This window comes from Podarcis cretensis, assembly GCF_951804945.1.
Source record: "Podarcis cretensis genome assembly, chromosome: Z".
Classification (NCBI taxonomy): domain Eukaryota; kingdom Metazoa; phylum Chordata; class Lepidosauria; order Squamata; family Lacertidae; genus Podarcis; species Podarcis cretensis.
Genome location: NC_137184.1, coordinates 47112619 through 47138221, shown reverse-complemented (window position 1 = coordinate 47138221; position 25603 = coordinate 47112619). Strand labels below are relative to the sequence as shown.

The following is a 25603-nucleotide window of genomic DNA, read 5'->3' as shown; positions in this document are numbered from 1 at the left end:
TCCAACGTGCCTTCCTTGTCAGGTCCGAGCAAGACTCCGGGAGATCGAGCAGCAGATCAAGGAGCGGGGCCAGGCAGTGGAGGTGCGCTGGTCCTTTGACAAATGCCAAGAAGCCACTGCAGGTAGGCCATGCTGCAACGCGTGCCACACTTTGCCCACGTGAAGTGTGGTTTGCTCTTCATGTCCCCACCCCCACGCCCTGATGTGTTTGCACATGTGCTTTTATCTGTTCTGCCGGTTGTTAATGAGCCTTTCCTCTCACTCTCCAGGCAGCCTGGCTGTTTTTCTTCTACTTGGGGAGTTCTAGAATTGTAGAGTTAAAAGGGACCCCCGAGGGTCATCAAACCCCCGGCAGTGCAGGGGATCTCAACTAGAGCATGACAGATGGCCACACCCAACCTCTGCTTGAAAACCTCCCAAGGAAGGAGAGTCTGCCACCTGCCGCAGGACGGCCTCTGTATCTCTTCTGCTTTCCTCTTCCATTCCAGGATTCACAATAAGCCGTGTGCTGCACACCTTGGAAGTGCTAGATAGCCACAGCTTCGAGAGATCAGACTTCAGCAACTCTTTGGATTCCTTGTACAACAGGATATTCGGGGGAGGACCGAGCAAAGACAGCCACGAGGTGAGGACTATTGCACAAAGCAGCTGCAGTTTCTTTCACCATAGGAAGCTGCCCTTTGCAGAGTCAAATCCTCTTTACCCCTCTAGTTCAGCATCATCCACACTGGCTGCCAGCAGTTCTCTGAGTCCTGCACTGAGCTTTGGTCCTTCCCTTAAAAATAAAGTAAGGTTCCAGTCCTCATGGTTCTGGATAAAGGGCTGATATGAATAAGAGCATTCCTTATGCCATTGTTCCAGCTAGCTCATTGTAACATCCACATTGATAGGCAGTGCTTCTCCAGGGTTTCAGGAAGGGGACATTCCTAGCCCTACCTGGAGATGCCAGAGATTGAACCTGGGACATTCTGCATGCATAGCAGGTGCTGTGCCACTGAGCCCTGGCCCTTTGTCTGTGTGGCTGCGTACGCACCGTACACGTAAGGCACCCCCTCAAAGAATCCTTGGAACTGTTGTTTTAAGGGTGCTGAAAATTGTAGCTCTGTAAGGGGTAAAGTACAGTTTGCATGATCCCCCCCTTTTTTTTAGGGGTGCATATAGTTGTTGTTGGCATCTATCTATCTTGGGAGACAGTGGAGGGTCCTGGGGGTGAAGTCAAACCACAGTGTTGGCAGCACCCAAGTGACCTCCCCAGTGCTTAAGCCAGAGCAGCATGAATGAAGGCCCTGGGTGACCAGATGACAAGACACCCCCTCTCAGCCTCACTGATGTGATCCAAAAGAAAGCAGAGCAAAACTTTGGTACCAGCTGGGCTCTGGAGTTGCCGGAAGGAGGTGTACAAGGTGCCTTCCAACTGTCTTAAGGACTCCACTCCAGATTTGTGTTGAGTTCTATAGTTCTATAGTATATGCAGCCAGAGAATGTTGGAAGCAGGTTTCATGTGGAGACTGTGGTCTGTTGCATCAATTCCAGTTCAATCCATAGCGTTCACCACTTCTTGTTTCATCTTCACAATGTCAAAGCACATAGGACAAAAGCCATGCACTGTGCAGAGAATGTGGGTAGAAGTAAGTCCGTTCCTGCCCCCTCCCTCTGTTTTTCCATAATACCAGAACTCGGAACCACCTTGTGATGCTGAATATTGGGAGATTCAGGACAGACAAAATAAAATAGTTCTCCAGACAATGTATTCTGCATCTCTGGAACTCACTGCCATAAGATGTGGTGACAGCAGCTGGCTTAGATGACTTTAAAAGAGGATCAGGCAAATTTGTAGAGGCGGAGAAGTAGGAGGGGGTCGGTCAGTGGCTGCTGTCAGTAACCTCTGGGGTTTAGGAGCAGTGTGTGCCACCTGCTTCAGGAGATAGGGCTGTGCCAGGGGTTCAGAGTCAGTTTACAGGATGTTCCAGAGAGCAAAGCCAGAGTACAGTCCAGGGTCAGAGAGAACAGAACAGAACAGAGAGAAAGTCCAGTCATTGGCCAAGGGAAGGTTGCTTCTCAGCAAGTCACCACCGTCAGTCTAGAAACTGGAGTAATGAAACTGTTCTAGAAGCTTTCGCAAGGGACTGAAGGCTTTTATGCAGGAGTCTGTTAGGAGCAGCTAGTGATCATCACTCTCTGTTCTGAGGCACCATATGAAAACAATCTTGTTTTCCCCAGGCATTTGGTCCTTAATGATCTGCTTATCTTTAGTGGAGTGGCACTGAGTTTGAACTGTTTGTGTGTATGTGTGTGTAACTTTAGGTTGTTTATCATGGTTTCTAACATAAGCCAATTGCAGTTTTGCTTTTCGGGGGTGGGGGGGGAGCAGTCGTAATCCTCTCACCTTGGATCACTCTAGCAGGCCTCTTCTGGCATTAATGTTTGCTTTGTTTAACACTGTGACTGAAGGAAAGCAACAGCTGGTATTGCAGACCTGAATTTATATCCTGACCTGGCCTGATCTCTGGGCCTCTGCTAGAGCATTTTCTCTCTGAGCAATGTGGGAGGAGAGCACAGGGTCTGTGGGTAGGGATTGTTTGAAACTATGGGACCTCAGAACCCCTTCATGGTCAGTCTGCAGAAATGGAGCCTGTCACCAGCCCCTGGCACATTTAGATACCCTGCACCAGGGGTTCCAAAATTGTAGGTGGTCTACAAGCTTAATTCAGGTGGTCTGGGGCATGTCTGCGTTAAATATATTGATATTTAACTATAATGCACCAAAACACAATAAAAAGAAGAAGAAGCAATAAACAGAAGCTTCTTTTGTTTCTGACATTGTGTTTCCGTGCATTACTGTTCGCAGTTTGTGGAATCTGTTACATAAGAAATAAAAGAAGTGATAAAAATGCAGTTAGAAATCACACAACATCTAGTACAGTGCATTACAATTGCTACAACAAGCAGAAAAAAACATCATTAAGTGATCCGCTAGGACCATCAGCAGTTTTCAACTGGTCAGGGGCAGAGGGGAGCTTGAGAACTGCTGCTCTACTCAACCTGTTTCCTGGCAGATCTCCCCAGATGATGACGCAGTGGTGGCCCTTCTGTGTGAGTGGGCTGTCAGCCACAAGCGATCCGGGCGCCACAGGGCAATGGTTGTGGCCAAGCTGCTGGAGAAGCGGAACTCTGAGATTGAAGCGGAGGTGAGTGTGGGAGCACTTTCAACTGCAGAGCCAGGCAGCAGTTGTTGGACTACAATGTCCATGATGCATAATTGATTAGCTGTTCTGGCTGGGGCTAACAGCAGTCCAACAGCATCAGGACAGCCACAGATTCATCATCCTTGCTGTAGGGAGAACTTGTAGGGGTGGAAGAAAAGAAAAATTTGCAAGGAATCTAGTGATTTGGGGAAAGCAGTCTCCCACAACCTGGTGTCCTCCAGATGTTTGGGCTACAACTCTCCATCAGCCCCTGGGACTGATGGGAATTGTAGTCCTGGAAGGCACTAGGTTGGGAAAAGCTGGGGTAAGTACTCTTAAAATCCCACTCTTCCACCTAGACCTGGTTATTAAGGTTTGATGCAGAGTTTGAGTTGAGGGGTAACTCTGAAGCTCACTAGATGTCCTTGGACAAAATGCTAGTAACAGCTTCTGTTATCACCTCCAGGATATTGGTGTCATTCTTGTGTGGATGACCATGGCAGTAGCTTTGTTTGCTTCAAAATTATAACCAACTCTTCTGTTAAAAAAACAAAAAAAAAAGCTGTTTAGAAAATCCCCAAAATAAAAACGGTAATAGAATTCTATTTAAAACAAGCAAAAATGTAACGTAACGTAACATAACATAACGCATAACAACACAACATAGCTTGGTGGAAGAGAACATAGTCGCAAAAAACTGGAGGCACTGTACCTCTGAATACCAGTTGTTGGAAATCACAAGTGGGGAGAGTGTAGAGTGCAGTGCAAAAAGCAGCAACTCGCCCACCTATCTAACCTCTGAAGGCCAGGCAATGTAGAACAGGGTGTCAGCTGACATCCTTAGAGAGCTGAGAGGCCTATACAGGAGACAGATGTTGTTAAGATACCCTTGTTCCTATGCTGTGAAGCCCTCGGTTACTGGGGCAGACTTTTGCTTCATCCAAAGGCAGCAAACTGCAGAAGCGGGATGGTCTTTGTTTTGACGGTTGAGGGGCTAGGGACTAACCACATCCCTTTCTGCCCAGAGGTGCGGAGACTCAGAAGTGGTGGACGAGAAAGGCTCCATCTCCTCAGGTTCCCTCTCGCCAGTCGTTACGCCCGTCTTTCAGGACGTCCTCATGCAGTTCCTGGACACCCAGGCTCCCGTGCTAAGTATGGGCTCTGGTGTATGGACTCTCACCTTCAACTCCTGGCAGGCCCCGAGGCGGCAGTTGGGAAAGCATTGCCCTCCTTTCCTTACCCTTCCTTTGGGGAAATGTGGCTACACTGCTGCTTCCTCACCTGCTCTTCTCCCTTTCCCCGGCAGCCGACCCCAGCAACGAGAACGAGAGGGTGGAGTTCTTCAACCTGGTCCTGCTGTTCTGTGAGCTGATCAGGCACGACGTCTTCTCCCACAACATGTACATGTGCACGCTGATCTCTCGCGGGGACCTGGCCATTGAGCATGGGCCTCGCCCTCCCTCGCCCTTTGACGACACAGCCGACGAGCACGACAGGAAGGAGGTGGAAGGGAGCAGCAGCATGAAGCTGGAGGTGTGGGCCAGGGAAGAGAAGGAGTTAGTGCAGGAGAAAAAGGGGCAGTTGCTGTTGGGGGACTTTGGGGCTTGCTTGTGGGGCTTTTAGGATCTGAACGGCTGCGCCTTGTTTCCTGTCTCTCCCAGGACACGGGCCTGTCAGAGTGCCAGATGGACATTGACCACAACTCCAGCGTGATTTTTGATGATATGGAGAAGACAGATTTCTCGGTATGACCTGCCAGGGTGGCCCTGGCCAGGCCCCTTTCTAAGTCCTATACTTCTGACTTCATAAAATAATGGGGGGTTTTGGTGTGTGCCCCCCACCCCAGTGCTTGGGGGGGGGAGTAGTGCATGCCTTTGGTTTCCTCTGCCTGGTATGCTGCAGAGAGGGCACAGCCCATAAGCATTCTGCTCCCTGAATGCCCGTTTTATTTCAGTATTCAAAGAGGCAGTCAGGGATGAGGGCAGAGCTTGGCACAGCCAAAGTCACCTTTTCGTGGCAGCCAAAGTGGGGTTGCATGCAGGGAGTCAGGTGGCCCTGACAGCGTAAACGTGGGTTTAGTGGGAGAGACAGAAGCAAGTCGTTGGAATCCTTGGTAGCCAGCTGATTACCCCAGGCTCCCACCTCCCCCTGCACTGCCTGGTGTTCAATGAAAGGCATGCAGTGAGTGACAGGCCTGTTTGGTGTGTTGGCCACGTGACTATAGCAATCTTGCTTTGGTGTCCTTCCGAGACTGCTTTTTTTGAAGGTAGCCTTTTTCCTCCCCCTTTCCAACTAGTTCAGTGACCTCACCTTGCCTTCTGCGTGTGCATCTCTCTTCTCCCCCCACCAGATGTTTTCCCCTCCCATGCACTGCGAGTCTAAAGCCAGCCCTTCTCCAGAGAAACTGGATCTTGAGAAGGACATCAAGCCTCTCCTGAAGGACAGAGTTGCAGATGGAATGCTGGCGTCCCTCTATGACCAGCCTCGGCATATCCAGTACTCCATGCACTTCCCTATTCCACAGGTAGGAGAGGAAGCAGCTCAAGGCTTGCTCTGGATGGAGAGAACAGGAGTAGAAATCAGATGCATAAGACCTAATCTCCTCTAAATAAAATGATTATATTATGCTATCAGTTGTGAGAAACCCACAGCACACGCTGCAGTGAATAACAACACATTCCAGATAAATGCATACCATGTTTACTAAACAGTGGAATACAAGTGAAGGTCATTTCCACTACACACGCTCCCAAAGAACTAGAAGTTAGCTATTTCTTCTGAACTCCAATTAAGTCGTAGCTAGGCTGGAAAGCTTGCCTCTTGTTTGGTATCCATATGAAATTTTCCTACAAAGCACATTCATTTTTGCATACCATCATGTCGATTTGCAATCAAAACCTTTCATAAATCAAAAAAAACTTGCCTCTCGAGTTCCAAACAAATATTCAATACAACCAGGCCAATTAATTTAATTAATTAATTAAATTTGTTAGTTGCTTTATCTTGCCCAGGACAACCCAGAGCAACTTCCAACCAACCAACCAAACAACCAACCAGACAGACAATTAAAGCTCACTAGATACATTAAAGGGGACGCAGGTGGCGCTGTGGGTTAAAGCCTCAGCGCCTAGGACTTGCCGATCGAAAGGTCGGCGGTTCGAATCCCTGCGGCGGGGTGCGCTCCCGCTGCTCGGTCCCAGCGCCTGCCAACCTAGCAGTTCGAAAGCACCTCCGGGTGCAAGTAGATAAATAGGGACCGCTTACCAGCGGGAAGGTAAACGGCGTTTCTGTGTGCGGCTCTGGCTCGCCAGATGCAGCTTTGTCGCGCTGGCCACGTGACCCGGAAGTGTCTCCGGACAGCGCTGGCCCCTGGCCTCTTAAGTGAGATGGGCGCACAACCCCAGAGTCTGTCAAGACTGGCCCGTACGGGCAGGGGTACCTTTACCTTTACCTTTAGATACATTAAAACCATAGGGTAAAAAAACCACAACCTACATTAAAAACATTCCACCCACTTCTACAAGGCTGCTGATAGTTCTAGGCCGAAGACCTGGTTACAGAGGAAAGTTTTTGTCTGGCACCTAAAAAGAAAATAAGACTAACCCTCCCTTTTAGAAAATAACCCTGGATTCAGAAAATTTATTTGCCAAATTGCTTTTAAACGGCTTACGTTGCAAACTGAGTCTGCCTGTGTTATATTTCCACTATTTTACTTTTTATTTTTGATGATAAGTTATGCTGCAGTGGCAGGTGGTGAACTGCCTACTGCTGTTCAGCTAGCTGAAACTTCAGCTAGTGCAGAATTCAGCAGCCAGGTTGCTCAACGTAGCAAAATGGTTTGAGCATATTACACTGATCCTGGTATGACTGCACTGGCTACCAATTAGTTCCCAGGCCCAACTCAAAGTGCTAGTTTTGACCTATAAAGCCTTAAATGGCTCAGGACTGCAATACCTCAAGGTCCGCCTTTTTACATATGAACCTATGAGATCATCTTCTGAGGCCCTCCTTCATGTGCCGCCTCCTTGAGAGACCTGGAGGGTGGAAACATGAGGACAGGCCTTCTCTGCATTTACTCCCCATCTGGAATGCTCTCCCCAGGGAAGTTCGCCTGGCGCCTTCATTATACATCTTTAGGTGCCAGGCAAAAACGTTCTTTTTTAACCAGGCCGTTGGTTGATTTGATTGACATCCTATGCCCTTTCAAAATGTGGGGTTTTTTTTGGGGGGGGGGTTATTGGGTGGTTGTTTTTATTCCGATTATATTTTGATTTTGTTCTGTGAACCACCCAATGACCTCTGGGTATAGGGTGCTATATAAGTTCAATAAATAAATAAAACAAATTAAACATAACTCTCTATTTGTCTTCCCCTTCTCTGAATAAAGAGAGCCAGTAATGTTTAATACACTTAAAGATAACATCAGCTTACATTCTATAAACAAGATCTTTGACTGATATAGTGACTAATGCAACATGCAGGTAGTATGGATTCAAATTTCTCATGTGTCACTTTGAAAAATGTAATCTCCATTAGAATTTGTAGGTCTTTTCTTTTAAAAAATATTATTTATACTTTTCAAATTTATACATTTCATTAATTTTACAATCATTTTAACATTTCTTTTTTAAAAAATTATATTTTATTAAAATTCTAAAGGTTACAAAAAGAAAAGTAAAAAAGTTAAACAAACAAGGCACAAAAACAAACAAAAAGAGAAAAAAAGAGAGGGGGGAAAAACGAACCACAAATCCAACCTTTACATAGCTTTCTTTCCTTTGCTTATTTCCTTGACCTCCTCACACCTCCCTTTTTTGTATTCTAGTTCAATTAGATATTTCAGCAAATCCTTTCCATCTTTGTTTTTATCCTAAAAAATTATCTTAATATACAGTGGTGCCCCGCAAGACGAATGCCTTGCAAGACGGAAAACCCGCTAGACAAAAGGGTTTTCCGTTTTGGAGGTGCTTCGCAAAATGAATTTCCTATGGGCTTGCTTCACAAGACGAAAATGTCTTGCGAGTTCCTGCGGGTTTTTTTCTCTCTCCCCCCCCCCCCATTTTCCAAGCCGCTAAGGCGCTTATCAGCTGATCCGCTAAGCCGCTTAACAGCTGATCCGCTAAGCCGCTTAACAGCTGATCCGCTAAGCCGCTTATCAGCTAAGCCGCTAAGCCGCTTATCAGCTAAGCCGCTAAGCCGCTTATCAGCTGATCCGCTAAGCCCCTAAGCCGCTAATAGTGCTAAGCCGCTAATGGGCTTGCTTCGCAAGACGAAAAAACCGCAAGACGAAGAGACTCGCGGAACGGATTCTTTTCGTCTTGCGGGGCACCACTGTACTATAATTTTGCATTCTCCTCTTTCACTAATTACCAATCCATTTTTACTTAATCCTTTATAACATTTCTGCTAAAACCACATAGCTTCATTCCAACATCCTTCTAACATTCCTTAATTTTACAATGTTTCTGTAGATAAACTTTAATTTTTTTCCAATCTTCTTCCACCGACTCTTCTCCCTGGTCTCGGATTCTGCCAGTCATTTCCACCAGTTCAATGTAGTCCATCACCTTCATCTGCCATTCTTCCCGGGTGGGTAAATCTTGTGTCTTCCAATACTTTGCAATAAGTATTCTTGCTGCAGTTGTGGCATACATAAAGAAAGTTCTATCCTTCTTTAACACCAACTGGCCGACCATGCCCAGGAGAAAGGCCTCTGGTTTCTTCAGAAAGGTATATTTAAATACCTTTTTCAATTCATTATAGATAATCTCCCAGAAAGTCTTAATCCTTGGGCATGTCCACCAAAGGTGAAAGAATGTACCTTCGGTCTCTTTACATTTCCAACATTTATTATCGGGCAAATGGTAAATTTTTGCAAGCTTGACTGGTGTCATGTACCACCTGTATATCATTTTCATTATATTCTCTCTTAAGGCATTACATGCCGCATTTTAACATTTCAAGGTTTGACTTCCTTCCCCCTCTTTCTGCAGTTCCTTAAATTTATTTTTTAATATCTTCTGCATATCCAAACTCATTTAATTTGCTCATTTAATTATCTACTCTAAATGTATACTCTTAGGAAACTGCAGGTTATTACAATAATCCTGCCAATTTTTTAATCTTTTTACAGTTTAACTGTATATATTCAATAAACCGTTTCCATTCATTTATTAAAAGTTTGTTATCTTGATTTATTATTTTTCCAGTAAGTTTCGCCATTTCTGCATATTCCATAAGTTTCTGTATTCATTCTTCCTTTCCTGGGACTTCTTTCCATTTTGGGGCGAGTGACATTCTTGCTGCTGTAGTCGCATGCATGAATAAATTTCTGTACAGTCTGGGTAGTTCTGTTCCTATAATGCCCAAAAGAAAAGCTTCTGTGTTTTTTTTTACAAATGTTATTTTAAACATCCTTCTCAATTCAATTTCCCAGTAGGCTTTAACCTTACTACAAGACCACCACATACGATAAAAAAAACCTTTCGCTTTGCATTTCCAACACTTCATTGATTTAGATTTATACATTTTTGCCAGTTTACTCGGTGTTAGGTACCAACGATATATCATTTTCATATAATTTTCTTTTAAACCATAACACGCTGTAAATTTTATACGGTGGTACCTCGGGTTACATACGCTTCAGGTTACAGACGCTTCAGGTTACAGACTCCGCTAACCTAGAAATAGTACCTCGGGTTAAGAACTTTGCTTCAGGATGAGAAAGGAAATCGTGTGGCAGTGGGAGGCCCCATTAGCTAAAGTGGTACCTCGGGTTAAGAACAGTTTCAGGTTAAGAACGGACCTCCAGAATGAATTACGTTCTTAACCCAAAGTACCACTGTATTCATATTCCACAATCGTTCTCATGCTTCCATGTCTATATTATGACCAATATCTATTGCCCAATGTATCATTGCGGATTTTACTTGCACATTCTTTGTCTCCCATTCCAATAATATTTTATACATTTTCGACACCTTATATATTATATTCCAACAGGCCTCACTCCAGTTTTGATATTTGTTCCCCAAACCCTCGTATCTTATCTTTCTTAAATACTTCATTCAAATGATGATATTGTAACCATGTTGTTAATTTCCCTGATAATTCCTTAAATTCTTTTAATTTATATTCTCCTCCCTCTTGTTTTAATAGTTTTCTATAAGTTGCCTACCCTTCTATCATATTCTTTTTCTTTACCACTATAGCTTCCAGTGGTGAGAGCCATTTTTTTAAATTTTTAATTTAATTTTTAAAATTAATTTATTACTTCTAATAAATTATTGTATTTATCCCATACTCTATACAAGTTTTTCCTAATTATATGATTTGTACATACTTTATGAACTTTCACCTTTTGTACCATAAATAAGTGTGCCAGCCAAAAATATTATCATGACCTACTAAGTCTAAAATGTGTGAATTTTCTAACATCCATTCCTTCAACCAACAGGATGCCTCATAATAAAATTTCATATCCAGCAGGGAAAAACCTCCTCTTTCTTTTGCATCTATCATTATTTTATATTTTATTCTCGGTTTTTTCCCTTGCCAAATATATTTGGAGATATCTTTTTGCCATACATTGAAACAATCTGTCCTGTCAATCACCAGAATCAATTGAATCAGAAATAACATTCTGGACAACACATTTATCTTTATGGTCTACAGTCAACCTAATAATGAAAGATTCATTCTGTTCCAAATTTGCAAATTTCTTTTAATATCTTACCAGGTTTTAATATAATTGTCTCTATATAAATTTATATTATTTGCTGTTACCCATACACCTAAATATTTAACCTTTCTTTCAATCTTTAAACTGGATACATCTTGTAATTTGTTCTTACTCTTACTCTTTATATTTTTAAGCAAGAGTTTGGTTTTACCTTTATTAATCTGCTATTTCGTCAATTTTTAAAAATCTCTTATAATACTTTGGGGATTGACTCTATTGGTTCTTCTACAGATATCACCACATCATCTGCACATGCTTTTAATTTATATTGTCTCTGTTCCACTCTTACGTCTTTAATCTTGATTACATCTTATTCTTTGCGCCAAAACTTCTAAAACTATTATAAACAGCAAAGGTGACAACAGACAGCCTTGTCTTGTTCCTTTAGTTACTTTACACTTCTGAGTCAGAACGCTATATACCATCAGCTTAGCTGACTGGTCAGTATATATTACCTTAACTCCTTTTATATAAGTGTCTCCACAACCCATATATTCTAAAACTTTAAACATAAAATCGCAGGACACATTATCAAATGCTTTGTTTAGGAATCAAAATTATATAAGAATTCTTCCATGATTTTGGCTGCTCGCCCATATTTAAAATCATATTCATAATGTCCTTTAATGGTTGTTTTAGATAATCCTGCCAAGAATTTGTAGGTCTTGTTGTGTTTTGATGTCATGTGCACCATTGTATTTACAGTGAAGGAAATCTTGTTTGGCACTTTTCCCCTTAAGGCTCTCTAAGTAGATTCTTTGTTGTGTGTGTTTTTCATATGTAAACAAGAACAATAGGTTGTGTATAATTTGGGTCTTGTGTTTCTGTTGGCAGAAGATACCTGTTGTGCATAAATTTATATTGCTACATGGGAACAGGCCACTTAGTATGGTGTTTGAGGTGGCTTCTGCCTGCAGCAGTCCCTCTCCAACTTTTAGCTCTGCAGAAATCCATCTGGGGTTTGACAAGCTGCATATTCCACCTGACACCACTTAATTCCCTCCTCACCACTGCCTTCCGTGTAGTTAAGATGCTGTCACTTTCCCCTCATTACATCCTCAAGAACACGAGGGAGATATCATTTGCGGAAGTTGCTTCTGTGTGCTTGTCAAACTTCTCTGCAAACTTCTCTGCCCATGACCTGCATCATTTGGGTTTTGCTACCTTTCGGGGTTAGAACAGGGTGGTCCAACATGCAGCCTTCAAGGCCTCTTTTGTCAGCCCTCAACATTTGACATGCCCGCCCCCCGTGCTTGTGCTGCCTTCCCAAAGCATTGCACTCTGGGAAGGAGGTTTGAGGGCTCTGACAGTGTGCTAGTTAGTGCTTTCCCACCTTTCGGAAGAAGGTGGGAGGACTCTAGGAAATGTGAAAGCCCTGAGTTAGAACATGAATTTGTGCATGCTTCCTCTCCCCGCCCCCCACCTGATTTATAAAAACATTAATGTGGCTGTCCCCCCCTTTTAAAAAAGGTAGTATGGTAACCAGCAGGGCTTGGCTACTGACACAAAACAAAGCGACCTATCAGTCATCTTATTATGATTAATATTTATTAGCTGCTTTTTACAGAAACATGAACTCAGAGTGACTTGGAAACAACTTGCAAAGTAGAAACTTGGAGGCAGCTTCTTAGACTGTGATCTGGAGCGGGGTGGGGGCTGTGGCCCTCCAGATGTTGCTGGACTCCAACTCCCAGCAACCCCAGAAGCCAGCATGGCCACTGGCAAGGGATGATCGAAGTCCAGCATCATCCGCTGGGCCACATCTTTCCCACCCTTAATCTAGTGCATGGTGCAGTGTGGCAAAGATGGCCAATGCGCCATATAAACTTTTCTCTGCCAGCTACTTTATGCATGTAGATTTAGGAGAGAGGGCACAGCTCAGTGGCAGAGTTTGCGCTTTGCATGCAGAACTTCCCAGGTCTGACTGCTGGCATTTTCAGCCAAAGGCTTTAGATAGGAGGTGATGGGAAAGATCTCATTTTCTGAGACTCTTGCAAACTGCTGAGGGACAAAGTAGGCCCATCATTGGCTGGGTGGACAAAAGTTCTGATTTACAACATGGCACCTTCCTATGAGCAACTCTTGCATTTTTATCAAAAGCATTTCCCACTGCCTGCTACGTTACGGAATGCTTTATGTTCTCTGCCTTGGTTCACCAACCCTGCACTAAAGAGTACTGTTTTTGGTTCAGCAGGCCAGACCTTTCTCTGGGCAACCCGCCTGTTGAAGTCGATTGTGCAGCACTTCCCAAGCGCCTGGAAGCCAGTTGGTGGTCATGCGCTTGGGAACTGCCTAGCAAGGAGCTTTGCTGTTGCTGCAGCACCAAGCTGTTTGCATTGAAATGACCATTAGAGCTGAGGTTTTCTCCCTCTATTTTGGCAGCAGTTTCAATGCTGGTGGAGGTGCACCTTGCTCCTGCCTAGTTGTCCCTTTGCAGCCACTCCAGTACCTGCCCACTGCACCTGACATCAGGTGTGGGGTAGGTGAGCATGGTTTAGGGGGAATGTCTTTGAGGTCCCCCACACCCTGCTTCATTGGGTTTGTGAGGTAGGCAAGGGCCTCTTAACACTGGTAGCTGGAAAACCTCCCTGCCTGGCATCAGCAGCTGACACCCACCCCTTCCAACCTCTTGCTTCTCAGGAGGAGTCAAGCAGCCACGAATGCAACCAGCGGCTGGTGGTCCTTTTTGGTGTTGGGAAGCAGCGTGATGAGGCACGGCATGCCATCAAGAAGATAACCAAAGATATCCTGAAGGTGTTAAACAGGAAGAGCACAGCTGAGACAGGTCTGTGGGGCACCTGTGTGTCCAAAGAGCAGGGTTTCCCAAACTTGGGTCTCCAGCCATTGTTGTTGGACTACAACTCCCATCATCCCTACCTAGCAAGACCAGTGGACAGGGATAATGGAAATTGTAGTCCAAAAACAGTTGGAGTCCCAAAGTTGGGAAACCCTGTGTTATGGGATCGTGCACGTTACATGGGGCTTCTTTTGAACACTGGAAAGGACGATGTGTTCAAAATATGGCAGTGCTTGTGGGTAAGATCACATTTGGTCAGTATTGAAATAATTGTGTTGGCTTCCTGGCCTACTTCATAGTGCTGCTTTTGACCCAAGTGGCCTGTGACCAGGTTACCTGAATGGTCATCTCCAATATCACTATCATCTTATTGTTACCATTATTACATTTCTTATCTGTGTCATGTTTCTTCACCGTAAGGTCCCAGGGCCACATTACAGCAGTGTAAAAGCAGTTTACAGTCAAAAGAATAGGGCGGCTCCTAGAAACACACACCTCAAGCGCTGAATGCCAGAATAAAGAGGTGCGTGTTCAGCATGGGACGGAAGCTGCCCTGTGAAGATGCTACATGTGCCTCTGTGGGGAATGAATTCCATAGCTTAAATGCTGCCACAGATAGTGAACACTCTCCTGGGCTGCTTTCATGCCCTAAACGTCTGAGGGTGGTGGAGCTACCAAGAGGATCTTAACACATGAGAGGGTCTCCAGAGAAGGAAGCAACCTTTCCAATATCTGGGGCCTAATTGCTTAGGTAATGAACTGATGATCTGCCAGCCTGCTAAGGTCATCCTCTGCAGGCCTCCTGCAAAGGTTAGGTGAGCCACACCTGGAGAGGAGGCTTTTTATTTTGAGGCACCTGGCCTATGGAATGCTATCTTCCAGGATATTCAGGGGCCCTCTCTGAGATACGTTTCGGGCACCAGATTAAAAACCACTCTGTTTGCTGAGGTTCTTTGGGGGACAATAATATACAGTGCTTCTAATTCCCAACTACCATACTGTAAACTGCTGCTTTTTGTACTTACCGAGTAATTGCAAAACTCATTGCCATTTTCACATTGATTTTCTACTGATATTGTATCGCTTATGGTTTTCCTGAAGCTGCTCTTTGTGTTTATGCAAATGAAAAATGTGGGGCTTACATTTCTAAGCAAAAACTAAGCAGCAGCCGTCTGGTTTTGCTTTGCTTTGTTTTTTTCCTTCCTTCTGTATAGGGGGAGAGGAGGGGCAGAAAAGGAAACGGAACAAGCCAGAGGCCTTCCCGACAGCCGAGGACATCTTTGCTAAGTTCCAACACCTTTCTCATTTTGACCAGCACCTTGTCACCTCTCAGGTGTGTGCCTTGTGTGTGAGGACAGGAATCTTCTTTGGTCATGTGCCTTTCAGCTGACTACTGAAAGGAACATGTGTCTCAGGGGCAGAGCATGTGCTATGTACATAGAAGGTCCCAGGTTCAATCCCTGGCATCTCTGGTCTATAGCTTCACGCAGCAGATGTTGAGAAAAAGAAAGAAAGAAAGCTGCTGCCGGTCAGTGAAGACAGTACAGTGGTGCCCCGCAAGACGAACGCCTCGCAAGACGGAAAACCCGCTAGACGAAAGGGTTTTCCGTTTTGGAGGCACTTCGCAAAACGAATTTCCCTATGGGCTTGCTTCGCAAGACAAAAATGTCTTGCGAGTTCCTGCGGTTTTTCCCCCCTCCCCCCTTTTTCTAAGCTGCTAAGCTGCTTATCCGCTAAGCCGATAAGCCGCTAAAAGCCGCTAAGCTGCTAATAGCGCTAATCCGCTAAGCCGTCAATGGTCTTGCTTCGCAAGACGAAAAAACCGCTAGACGAAGAGAATCGTGGAACGGATTCTTTTCGTCTTGCGAGGCAGCACTGTATTGGGCTCCATCAGGCATGCAGATCCTTCTTCAGGCCATGGGCCATATTCCATTGTGTGCAAGTTTTTTTGGGGGGGATGCCAGTGGTGGGTGTGGCCAAAGTAGGCATGGCCAGACACACCTACACACCCCACTCTCCATCCTTCATCCAGGCAAGCAAGAGATCCCATCACAGTGCAAGGACACATTCCACCCAGGTAAAGTCCCTAGAGAAGGGGACAGAACAGGGCCAGTGAGGGGTGTGGCCTGGGGAGGGGGCATGGCCCGGGACAGCCAGAGAGGCCTGGAGGGCTGCACCTGGACCCCCCCAGGGCTGACACCCACCCACCCCAGGCGATGTGGACCAACGGGCTGCCTTGATGCAAGGCAGCGGCTTCGTAATCGGTGGCTGTTGATCCCCTGCTCCCCAACTCCAGGTATCGCGCAACGTCTTAGAGCAGATCACCAGCTTTGCCTTAGGGATGTCCTACCACCTTCCCCTGGTGCAGCACGTCCAGTTCATCTTCGACCTGATGGAGTACTCGCTCAACATCAGTGGGCTCATCGACTTCGCCATCCAGGTGGGCATCTCGAAGCTGGGGGCTGATGATAGAAGTCGCCTCGGTCCCCTTTTCATTTCTCTCCCTCCCCTCTTCCTTATAGCAGCCTTTCCAGCCTGATACCCTTTAGATGTTTCAGACTGCAACTCCACCTGCACCCATCAGCACAGCTGGCTTGGGCTGTTGCGAATGGTGGTCCAAGGCACCAGGATGGCACTTGGTTGGATCCTGCTGCTGTATGCATTGACCCCACCCCTTCCAGAAACCTTGTGCTTGGTTAAGTCAGGGATGGAGAAAGCGATTGTCTTTCAAACATGGTTGGACTCACAGTTCCCATCATCTCCAATGGTCAGGTGATGCAGCAGAGCTCTTCTTATGTTACCAAATACAATAGCAGTGAAAGGATAGCAGTGAGAATGAACAGACAGAACAAAATTGTACACACCAAATGGAAGTGCATGTAATACTGTGGTACCTCTGGATGTGAACGGGATCCGTTCGAGAGCCCTGTTCGCATCCTGAGTAGAACGTAACACGCGTGTGTTCGGGTCGCGTTTCGCTGCTTCCGTGCATGTGTGTGATGTCATTTTGAGCGTCTGCGCATGCACAAGCGGCGAAACCCGGAAGTAACGTGCTCCGTTACTTCCGGGTCACCGCAGAGTGTAACTTGAAAACGCTCAACCTGAAGCATATTTAACCCGAGATATGACTGTACACAAACCGTTTGCACCTTACTGTTGCTAGTCCAGAGGGAGAGAGGCGTCTCTACCCACCAACCAGGATCAGAGCATCTTCTCTGTTCTTTCCTCTCATGTTCTGCCTTTTGTATTTCATAAAAGAGAAGTCTGCTTCTTGCCTTTCTCCAGTCTGCTTCTCCCTCCTCTGTTCCATAGGAACACCAGAAGAGCCCTGCTGGGTCAGGCCAAGGGCCCAGAACCATGTTATTGTACAGTGGTGAACCAGGTTCGCTTAAGAATGCCACAAGCAGGACAGGAGTGCAATAGTGCTCTTTTCACTTGTGCTCCCCAGCAACTTATTCTGGAGCATGCTGTCTCTGATATTGGAGATACTTTAGTACAATGTTTCTCAAACCTGAGTCTCCACCTGTTTTTGGATTTTAGTTCACATCATCCCTGACCACTGGCTCTGCTAGCTAGTTGTAGTCCAGCAAACCTTGAAGCTGAGCTGCCTCGAGAGAAATCTTGCGGCTTCATTTACCAAAACAAAAAGCAAAACTTGGATACGTTTTCACTTTAAAAGGCCCATCACTTGCCACTGAGATGCCTGGCCTGCAAACTCTGGTTTGATTGTGTTCTCCAGACCCAAGATTCCAAGCTGTTGTTTGCAGATGGTTGGTGACCCTTGTTTGGAGGCTATGTGCAAGTCCCAGCTTCCTGGATCAAGTGTTACAACAAATTGTGGCTTTACCCCAAAGGGAAAAGTAATTCATTTAAGCATTTGGGAGAGAGGAGGGACTGTGTGAGCACAAAGCCCCGTGGGGAATTGGCCACTGGCTACTTAGAGAGTTCATGGGTGAGGGGGCCACAGACCTACATCTCCAAGCCCCTCACTATTCTTTTGGAAAACTTCAACTCCTGACCTATTTCTGTCAACAGAAACAGCTTTTGTAAGAGGCTGGGGATAGTGGTCTGTGAACTAGTCTGCTGTGTCACTCACACATGCCTCCTTTAATCTTTACGTTTTCTTGTGTTGAATCCAGCTGCTGAATGAGCTGAGTGTGGTGGAGGCAGAGCTGCTGCTGAAGTCCTCTAACCTGGTGGGCAGCTACACCACCAGCCTGTGCCTGTGCATCGTGGCCGTGTTGCGGCACTATCATTCCTGCCTTATCCTGAATCAGGACCAGATGGCTCAAGTATTCGAAGGGTAGGAATCCAGTGCTTCTCAGCTGCTGCTCTAAGGGTGTCAGGGGCCTTGCATTGCGTAAGAGCTTCTTATTGGTGCAGCTCCCCATCCTTAATGCCCGGAAATGCCCTGCATTGCCCCCTGCATGTTGAGTTTCCCCTCACCGCCCTGCCTTCCATCACAGTTTCTCTCACTTTATTTGTAAACCTGTTGCTACATTTATATCCCACCATTTTTTCCAAGGAGCTCGAGGTGGCATACATGTTTCTCCCCCTCCCTTCCACTTTTAATCCTCACAACAATCGTGTCAGGGACTGGCAGGATGCTGATGAGTGTGCCTGAGGGGAAAGGGGGCTGGAGTCATGAGAAGGGGGCAGTGGTTTGTGGGGACCTGTACTAGTCAGTAGGCAAGAGTCAGAGGCAGGGAAAGCTTCAGAGATGGGAGGCAGGACACAGGATTGGTCAGAAAAAGAGGAGGAAGAGGCCAGTTGGGCAAGTGAAGGGCTAGGAGCTTCCCTGCCCTTTCTTGCACCATTGTCTTCCAGAACCAGGAGGGGATTGAAGAGGAAAGCATAGCGGCAGCTTCCATGCAGGTGGAAGGAGTGTGTGGCCCTCTGTTGCTGCAGGTGCTCCGTAGAGCACAGACCTGGGAATAGCTGCCTATACACCAGACTGGTGATGGGGAGGGGGTGCGCTGATGACAGAAGGCTGGGCTGAGAGACTGTGGCTTGCCCCAAGGTGACCAAGTGGAGGATTGAAACCCTCCCTGACTTAATCCAACCCTCTCACCACTCCTTCACCCTGCTTTCTTCTGTCACTTCAGGTTATGTGGGGTGGTGAAGCACGGCATGAACCGCTCCGATGGATCTTCTGCGGAACGCTGCATCCTAGCGTACCTCTATGACCTCTACACTTCCTGCAGCCACCTGAAGAGTAAATTTGGAGAGCTGTTCAGGTGAGCGCCATCTGGCTGTCTAGGGAGGTGATGCAGGGAAGTGTGTTTTGTTTCTCCTACCTAAAAGGTCCTCATCCACCTTCCTTCCTTCTCCCCACCAGCGACTTCTGCTCCAAGGTAAAGAACACCATCTACTGCAACGTGGAGCCATCCGACTCGAACATGCTGTGGGAGCCCTTGTTCATGATCGACACCATCGAGAATCCGTCGGCCCACAACTTCACCTACACCAACCTGGGCAAGAGCCTCACCGACAACCCGGCCAACCGCTACAGCTTTGTGTGCAACGCCCTCATGCACGTTTGTGTGGGGCACCACGACCCTGATCGGTGAGAGCTGGACTAGGCTGGTTGGGCCTCTGGGCTGGGCTACCTCTCTTCTTAGTGACACTTTTTAACCATGTAAGAGCTCTGGGTGGGCTAGACTAGAGCAGAGCCGTCCCGCCCACCAGCCCTTCTCCTACAGGGGCCAATAGGCACTTCAGAAGAAAAGTATGGAGCCAATAGGCCTTGCCTACATTTTTGCCTCCCTCCTAGAAGCATATAGCATTTAATTTTTTTAAAAAAAAATTGTGATGCTTTTCATACTGCTTGATTGGAAGAGCCTCGAAGCGATTTACAAAAAGAATAAACCAATAAATTCACCATAAAAAACCAGTTGAAAACAATTATTTAATACCTTCAGAAATAATTAAAAGTCACTGATAAGCTAAAACTAGGATCAAAACACCGAGATCAAAAGAGCCATTCTACATTTCTGGACAGACCTGCCTAAAGAAGTGCAGGTCTCTTAAGAGGTATACTGCCTCTGCACGTGGAGGTTCCATTTGACCGCCACAATTAAATAACCATTGCTAGGTTTCTTCTCCATTTAGTATGTCTTAATTGCCTCTTTTGAAGCCATTCAGGCCAGGGGCCGTCATCACCACCACCAATGCCTTTTCTTGTGCAGGGTCAACGACATCGCGATCCTGTGTGCTGAACTGACGGGCTACTGCAAGTCACTCAGTGCCGAGTGGCTGGGTGTGCTGAAGGCTTTGTGCTGCTCCTCCAACAACGGGACTTGTGGCTTCAATGACCTCCTCTGCAATGTGGATGTAAGGGCAGGGCCTGGGCTGTGATGGGGGTGGGGACATTGGAGGTTGTGCTGGATAGAGTGTGCGTGGAGGCTGCTGAGGGTACCTGGAGAAGCGTCAGGGTGTGAAATCCTTGAGGAGCAACTCAAGGCAATACACAGGGTGCTAGAAAGAGGAAAGGCACCTGTTTTACACGCAGAAGGTCACAGGCTCAGGCCTGGCATCTCCTGGTAGGGAATCTGCCTGAAACCCTGGAGAGCAGCTGCTGGCCAGTGTAAACAGTACTGAGCAAGATAGACCAATGGTCTGGCTCAGTTCAAAGCAGCTTCCTGTGTTCCTATGTCTGCTGCTAGCTAAATATATACTGTGGAGTGCTGCATTTGCTTGAAGGGCTTTACCCTGAGGAATTTTAATCTCTGCCACAAGACATTTCTTTTTTCATTTCTTTACCTTTTCTCACTCTTTATTCTGTTATTATTCCCTTTAACATTCTCTCCTACTATATTTTGGTAAGAACTGCATGCAGGTGAAAGTGACAGACAGTTGGTAAAGGACCCTGTGTGAGAGGCAGGGAAGGTGAGATCCCAGGGTTAGAGGCTGGGGGAAGAAAGGGATGCTCCCAGGTGAGAGCTTGGAGGATGTGCCACCTTTTCTTATGGGACAAAAGTTAAGGTGAGAGAGGACTTTTTGTAATTTTTAATCCTTTTTTATCTCTTTCCTTCTTTTTATTTTTTTGTTGTTGTTTAGATCAGTTTGTTTCTTATATTATGAAAAGTCTTAATAAAACTTTATTTAAAAGAAAGAAAGAGAAAGAAAGAGAAAGATAAATACTCCCCAGCCTGAGGCTGTGGCCTGACGAGGTCTTGTGTGTGGATTGCTCTTGAGTGATTCCAGTTCCACAGAAGCGACTTTTTTTTTAATTAAAAAAGCCTCAGCTGTGGCCTTTTCCTTCCCTTAGGTGAGTGACTTGTCTTTCCATGACTCCCTTGCCACGTTCGTGGCCATCCTCATTGCTCGCCAGTGCCTCCTCCTCGAGGACCTGATCCGCTGTGCTGCCATCCCTTCGTTGCTCAATGCTGGTGAGTGCCTGCTTGCAATGGCTGGGACCCTGCTGCCTAGTAAGGGGTCTTGCAAATGGAGGCCTGCCCACCCTCCTTAAAAAGTAGAGGGTCAGCTCAGATCAATTGCCACTGGTGGTTTTACCTTTTCTGCAGCTTGCAGCGAGCAGGACTCGGAACCCGGAGCCCGCCTGACCTGCCGGATTTTGCTCCACCTCTTCAAGACCCCGCAGCTGAACCCCTGCCAGCAGGACAGCAGTAAGTGAGCGCTCCTTGGGGGCGTTTCCTCTTCTGTGTCTCTCCTTGCCCTGGAGGAGGATGCTGCTCTCCCCGAACCCTCTTTCCTGCTGTGCAGTTTCGTGGTCAACCTGTTGCTGCTGACAGTTGTCTCTTCAGCCTATGGGGCAGAGCATCCCCATGGGGTGGTGTCTGGAAGTTCTTCCCTCAACTCCATTAACTGATCCTAAACAGACACTCTTTTACCACCTCTTCCTTGCTTCCTCGTTTGCTGTGTCTCCAGACTTGGCCAGCTGGTGACATCTGCCCTTCTTTCTCATGGCTGGTCAAAACCACCTTCCCACATTGACTGAGCCAGCCTTTGCCCTGGTGGCCAGTCAGGCCGCTGGTGCCTTATGGTGACTCCCTGTGGCCACAGTAATGCACTGGATGGCCCTAAATATCTACACAGTAGCTACTAGCTGGGATGGCTAAATGGAAGTCTCCATTTATTGCTGGGATGCAGACCCTGTGACAGTCCCAAGAGTTATCAGACTCCAGCTTCCATAATCTCTAGCCATTGGTCATGCTGGCTAAGCATGATAGGAACCCCTCTTGGGGCTCCTCTTAGGTTGAGAGCCAGCAGGTGTCTTGAGCACTGTGGCTCGGTCTGGCCACCATTCCATTCCATTCACTGCTTGATTGTCAAGAAAAAACCCAAAAGCAGTTTACAAAAAAAATTTAAAAAGCAGGAGAGTAACTTTGTAGGCAAGTAACTTTGTAGGCTTATTTACAGGGCTATCATAACTGTTTCCAAAAAGATCACAAAGAAACCAAGGTCTGCCCAATGTCCCAGGGAGGAGGCCAGCAAACACTTCTCAAAATGTCCTGAAGGCTCCATTCTTGACCAGAATTTTTATCACTGTAGCTTTCCCAAGCACCAAGGCTTTAACAATAAGCAATGGCTAAATGTTCTGTACAATGACACCATCCTGGCTGCTCTGTGTTCACCAGCTACTGCATTGCCTTTGGGTGCCTTTTTGTCTCCCAGCTTGGTCTGGAGTATTCATAGTCGGTTCACGGCAAGAGCTTTTCCCTTCCCTTGTCACCTTGCTACAGGCAAGCCATCAGTGGGCATCCGCTCTTCCTGCGATCGACACCTGCTGGCTGCTTCCCAGAACCGCATTGTGGACGGAGCCGTGTTTGCTGTGTTGAAGGCTGTCTTCGTACTGGGTATGTGCCTGGGGAATGTAGGTTCCTGTCTCCAGGAACGTGAGGAGATAGGCACAGTCATGCCTCATCTGAGAGGCACAGCAACATGTGGCCGTTACATGTGGGTCTCTGCCCTGGGTGACCCTTGCTCCTGGTTGCAGGGGATGCCGAACTGAAGGGCTCTGGCTTTTCCCATCCGGCCGGGGTGGATGATCTTGTGGAAGATGACAAGAAGCCTGCAAGCCGGATGGTCTCCATAGAGACAGCCAGCCTGGACGTTTATGCCAAGTACGTCCTGAGGAGCATCTGTCAGCAGGTGAGCATAGTGGGTTTCGTTTGCCCTTCTGTTGCTCCTGCCTCCTGTTCCACAGAGACGCGGTTGGTGGACAGGTTTCAGCCAGAGTTCTGGCTTGTTGTGTGAGGTCCCCATGGGTTCATTGACAAGCCTTAGAAAACTCTGGGGACATGGTTGAGTTCCAGAATATGAATGGACCAGGGGACTCTTCTTATTGAGACCCACAATCTGGAGACCTTGGCGGAGAAATCAGACAAGGTAATGTTCAGTCTACATCCAGTGGGTTAGGAATTGCCCCTGCCACTTCCTTTGTGGCCCTCATGGACAGAGCCCTACCACTGTCCTCAAATTCAGAGGATTTCCACAGAAGCCAGAGGCTGCAAAATAAGGTGAAGGCCCTCTAACGATGATGAGGATGATGATTTTAACCAAGCAGTCAGCAGCTCTTGGGGGACACTCCAGGTCTGGTCAGCCGACCCTTAGACATCAGCCCCCTGCAGAGACAATGTTTACAATAGCTTCCCTTAGCAGGTGCCCTTGGAGCTATCCAAGGTCCTGTTCTTTTCATTACGCTACAGTGGTACCTCTGATTACGAACGCTTCTGGTTATGAACGCTTCAGGTTATGAGCTCCGCTAACTAGAATGTAGCTGCTCTTGGTTGCGAACTTTGCCCCAGGATGTGAACAGAAATCGTGCACCAGAGGCACGCATGCAGCGGGAGGCCCCATTAGCAAAAGTGCGCCTCAGGATAAGAATGGTTTCAGCTTAAGAACGGACCTCCAGAACAAATTAAGTTCGTAACCAGAGGTGCCACTGTATTGTGAACTTCAAACTCCCAAAGACTTAGACTGTCCTTTCTCCTTCCCTGCCCTGCAGTTTTAGACTTTAGTAAGCACCTCTTCTAGGGAGTGTCTCCTCTACAGTGCAAGAGAAAGGGCCCAGTGTGGGAGCCTTGGCTCACTCTGCAGCAGTCCAGCTGTGACTCAGCTGGCCAGAGGCTGCTCTTTGCCTTGTGCCATGTGACTTTGGTAACATGCTTGGCATACAAACTTCTCCAAGAAGCTTGGGTGTCTAGATGCCAGGGCTGTGTGCATGGAGCAGCAGCCAGTGCAGACCAGCAAAAGTGGTGTGGTGAAGAGGCACCAACCTTTTCAGATGGTGGGTTCCAGAGGCAAGGCCTCCCAGGCTGAGTGGGGCACTGTCACCCCTGTATGCTCTCTTCCACCTGCAGGAGTGGGTGGGTGAGCGGTGCTTGAAATCCTTGTGTGAAGACAGCAATGACCTGCAGGATCCTGTCCTGAGCAGCACCCAGGCCCAAAGGCTGATGCAGCTGATCTGTTACCCGCACCGGCTGCTCGACAACGAGGAGGGCGAGAATCCCCAGCGGCAGAGGATCAAGCGCATCTTACAGGTGCAAGCAGCTACAATTTCCTTGGGGCATTGCTAAACATGGACTTCCCAGTGGGCTGCAGGGCAAGCCTGCATTGTGATTGAAGGTCGTGGCAGTGTGAGCTCCAGTGAGAGCCTTGCTTTTTACAATTCACTGCTAAATTCAGCAGACTCTCACTTTTATTTTTGTTAAATCTTTCTAGACCCTTAGTATGCAAGAATGTTTAATTGCATACATGGGAAATGCTAGCAAGAGGATATTCTGTGGTTGGAAGATGAGACTTCTTTTTTTCTTCTTCCTAAAAATCTAGTGCAAGCAAGGTGCAAAATAATTAAATAGATTCACTTTTGCTTAGCTTCTACAATTGAGGTTGGTCACTTAAGAATCAGCCTGCATCAGCACAGAATTAATTTCTCCCAGCCCCTGGCCCTGTTCATAGGTTTGTAAGGAAGATGCATTTTGGGGTGTGTAAAAGAAGGCTATGGGACAGCTGGAAAAATAAATAAACATGGGGCTACCTTTGAAGGTGACTCAGAAACTGCAATTAATCCAGAATGCGGCAGTTAGACTGGTGACTGGGAGTGGCCGCTGGGACCATATAACTCTGGTCCTGAGAGACCTGCATTGACTCCCAGTACGTTTCCGAGCACAATTCAAAGTGTAGGTGCTGACCTTTAAAGTCCTACACGGCCTTGGTCCTGTATACCTGAAGGAGCGTCTCCAACCCCATTGATCAGCCCAGACACGGAGATCCACCTCCAAGGGCCTTTGGTGGTTCCCTCACTGTGAGAAGTGAGGTTACATAGAACCAGGCAGTGGGCCTTCTCAGTAGTGGCACCTGCCCTGTGGAATGCCCTTCCATCAGATGTCAAGGAAATAAGCAACTATCCTAATTTTAAAAGACATCTGAAGGCAGCCCTGTTTAGGGAAGTTTTTAATGTTTAATGCTGTATTGTGTTTTTAATTACAGATAGGTAGCCGTGTTGGTCTGCCATAGTCAAAACAAAATAAAAAAATTCCTTCCAGTAGCACCTTAAAGACAAACTAAGTTAGTACTTGGTATGAGCTTTCGTGTGCATGCACACTTCTTCAGATACACTGAAACAGAAGTCACCAGACCCTTCTATATAGTGAGAAGGTGGGGAGGGGTATTACTCAGAAGGGTGGTGGGATTGGGTGATTGGCAGATAGCTGTGATGAGCCTGTTGACGACTCTTAACGACTGCAATAGGTCTTACAGGAAAAAGCAAGGGGTGAGAAGGTGAAAAATGGCTTTGTCATGTATAATGAGATAAGAATCCAATGTCTTTGTTCAGACCAGGTCTCTCCATGGTTTTAAGTTTGGTAATAAGTTGCAATTCAGCAGCTTCTCTTTCCAGTCTATTTCTGAAATTCC

General features: G+C 46.7%; 1 protein-coding gene across 6 annotated transcripts in view; it reads left to right on the top strand.

Moving 5' to 3' along the window:
• The window catches only part of MED12 (mediator complex subunit 12), a 56256-nt gene that overhangs the window by 9512 nt on the left and 21141 nt on the right, over positions 1-25603 (top strand). For 5 of the 6 annotated variants that reach the window (XM_079962617.1, XM_079962615.1, XM_079962619.1 and 2 more), the window contains 19 exons: positions 23-122; positions 489-625; positions 3057-3188; positions 4211-4337; positions 4492-4718; positions 4847-4930; positions 5536-5709; positions 13567-13711; positions 14938-15056; positions 16020-16163; positions 17863-18026; positions 18829-18960; positions 19062-19289; positions 19912-20056; positions 20994-21114; positions 21250-21351; positions 22429-22542; positions 22683-22837; positions 24049-24228. In XM_079962617.1, coding sequence (XP_079818743.1) covers positions 23-122; positions 489-625; positions 3057-3188; positions 4211-4337; positions 4492-4718; positions 4847-4930; positions 5536-5709; positions 13567-13711; positions 14938-15056; positions 16020-16163; positions 17863-18026; positions 18829-18960; positions 19062-19289; positions 19912-20056; positions 20994-21114; positions 21250-21351; positions 22429-22542; positions 22683-22837; positions 24049-24228 — 2730 coding nt within the window. The remainder of the gene's footprint in view (positions 1-22; positions 123-488; positions 626-3056; positions 3189-4210; positions 4338-4491; positions 4719-4846; positions 4931-5535; positions 5710-13566; positions 13712-14937; positions 15057-16019; positions 16164-17862; positions 18027-18828; positions 18961-19061; positions 19290-19911; positions 20057-20993; positions 21115-21249; positions 21352-22428; positions 22543-22682; positions 22838-24048; positions 24229-25603) is intronic. The other variant, XM_079962618.1, reaches the window with a different exon arrangement.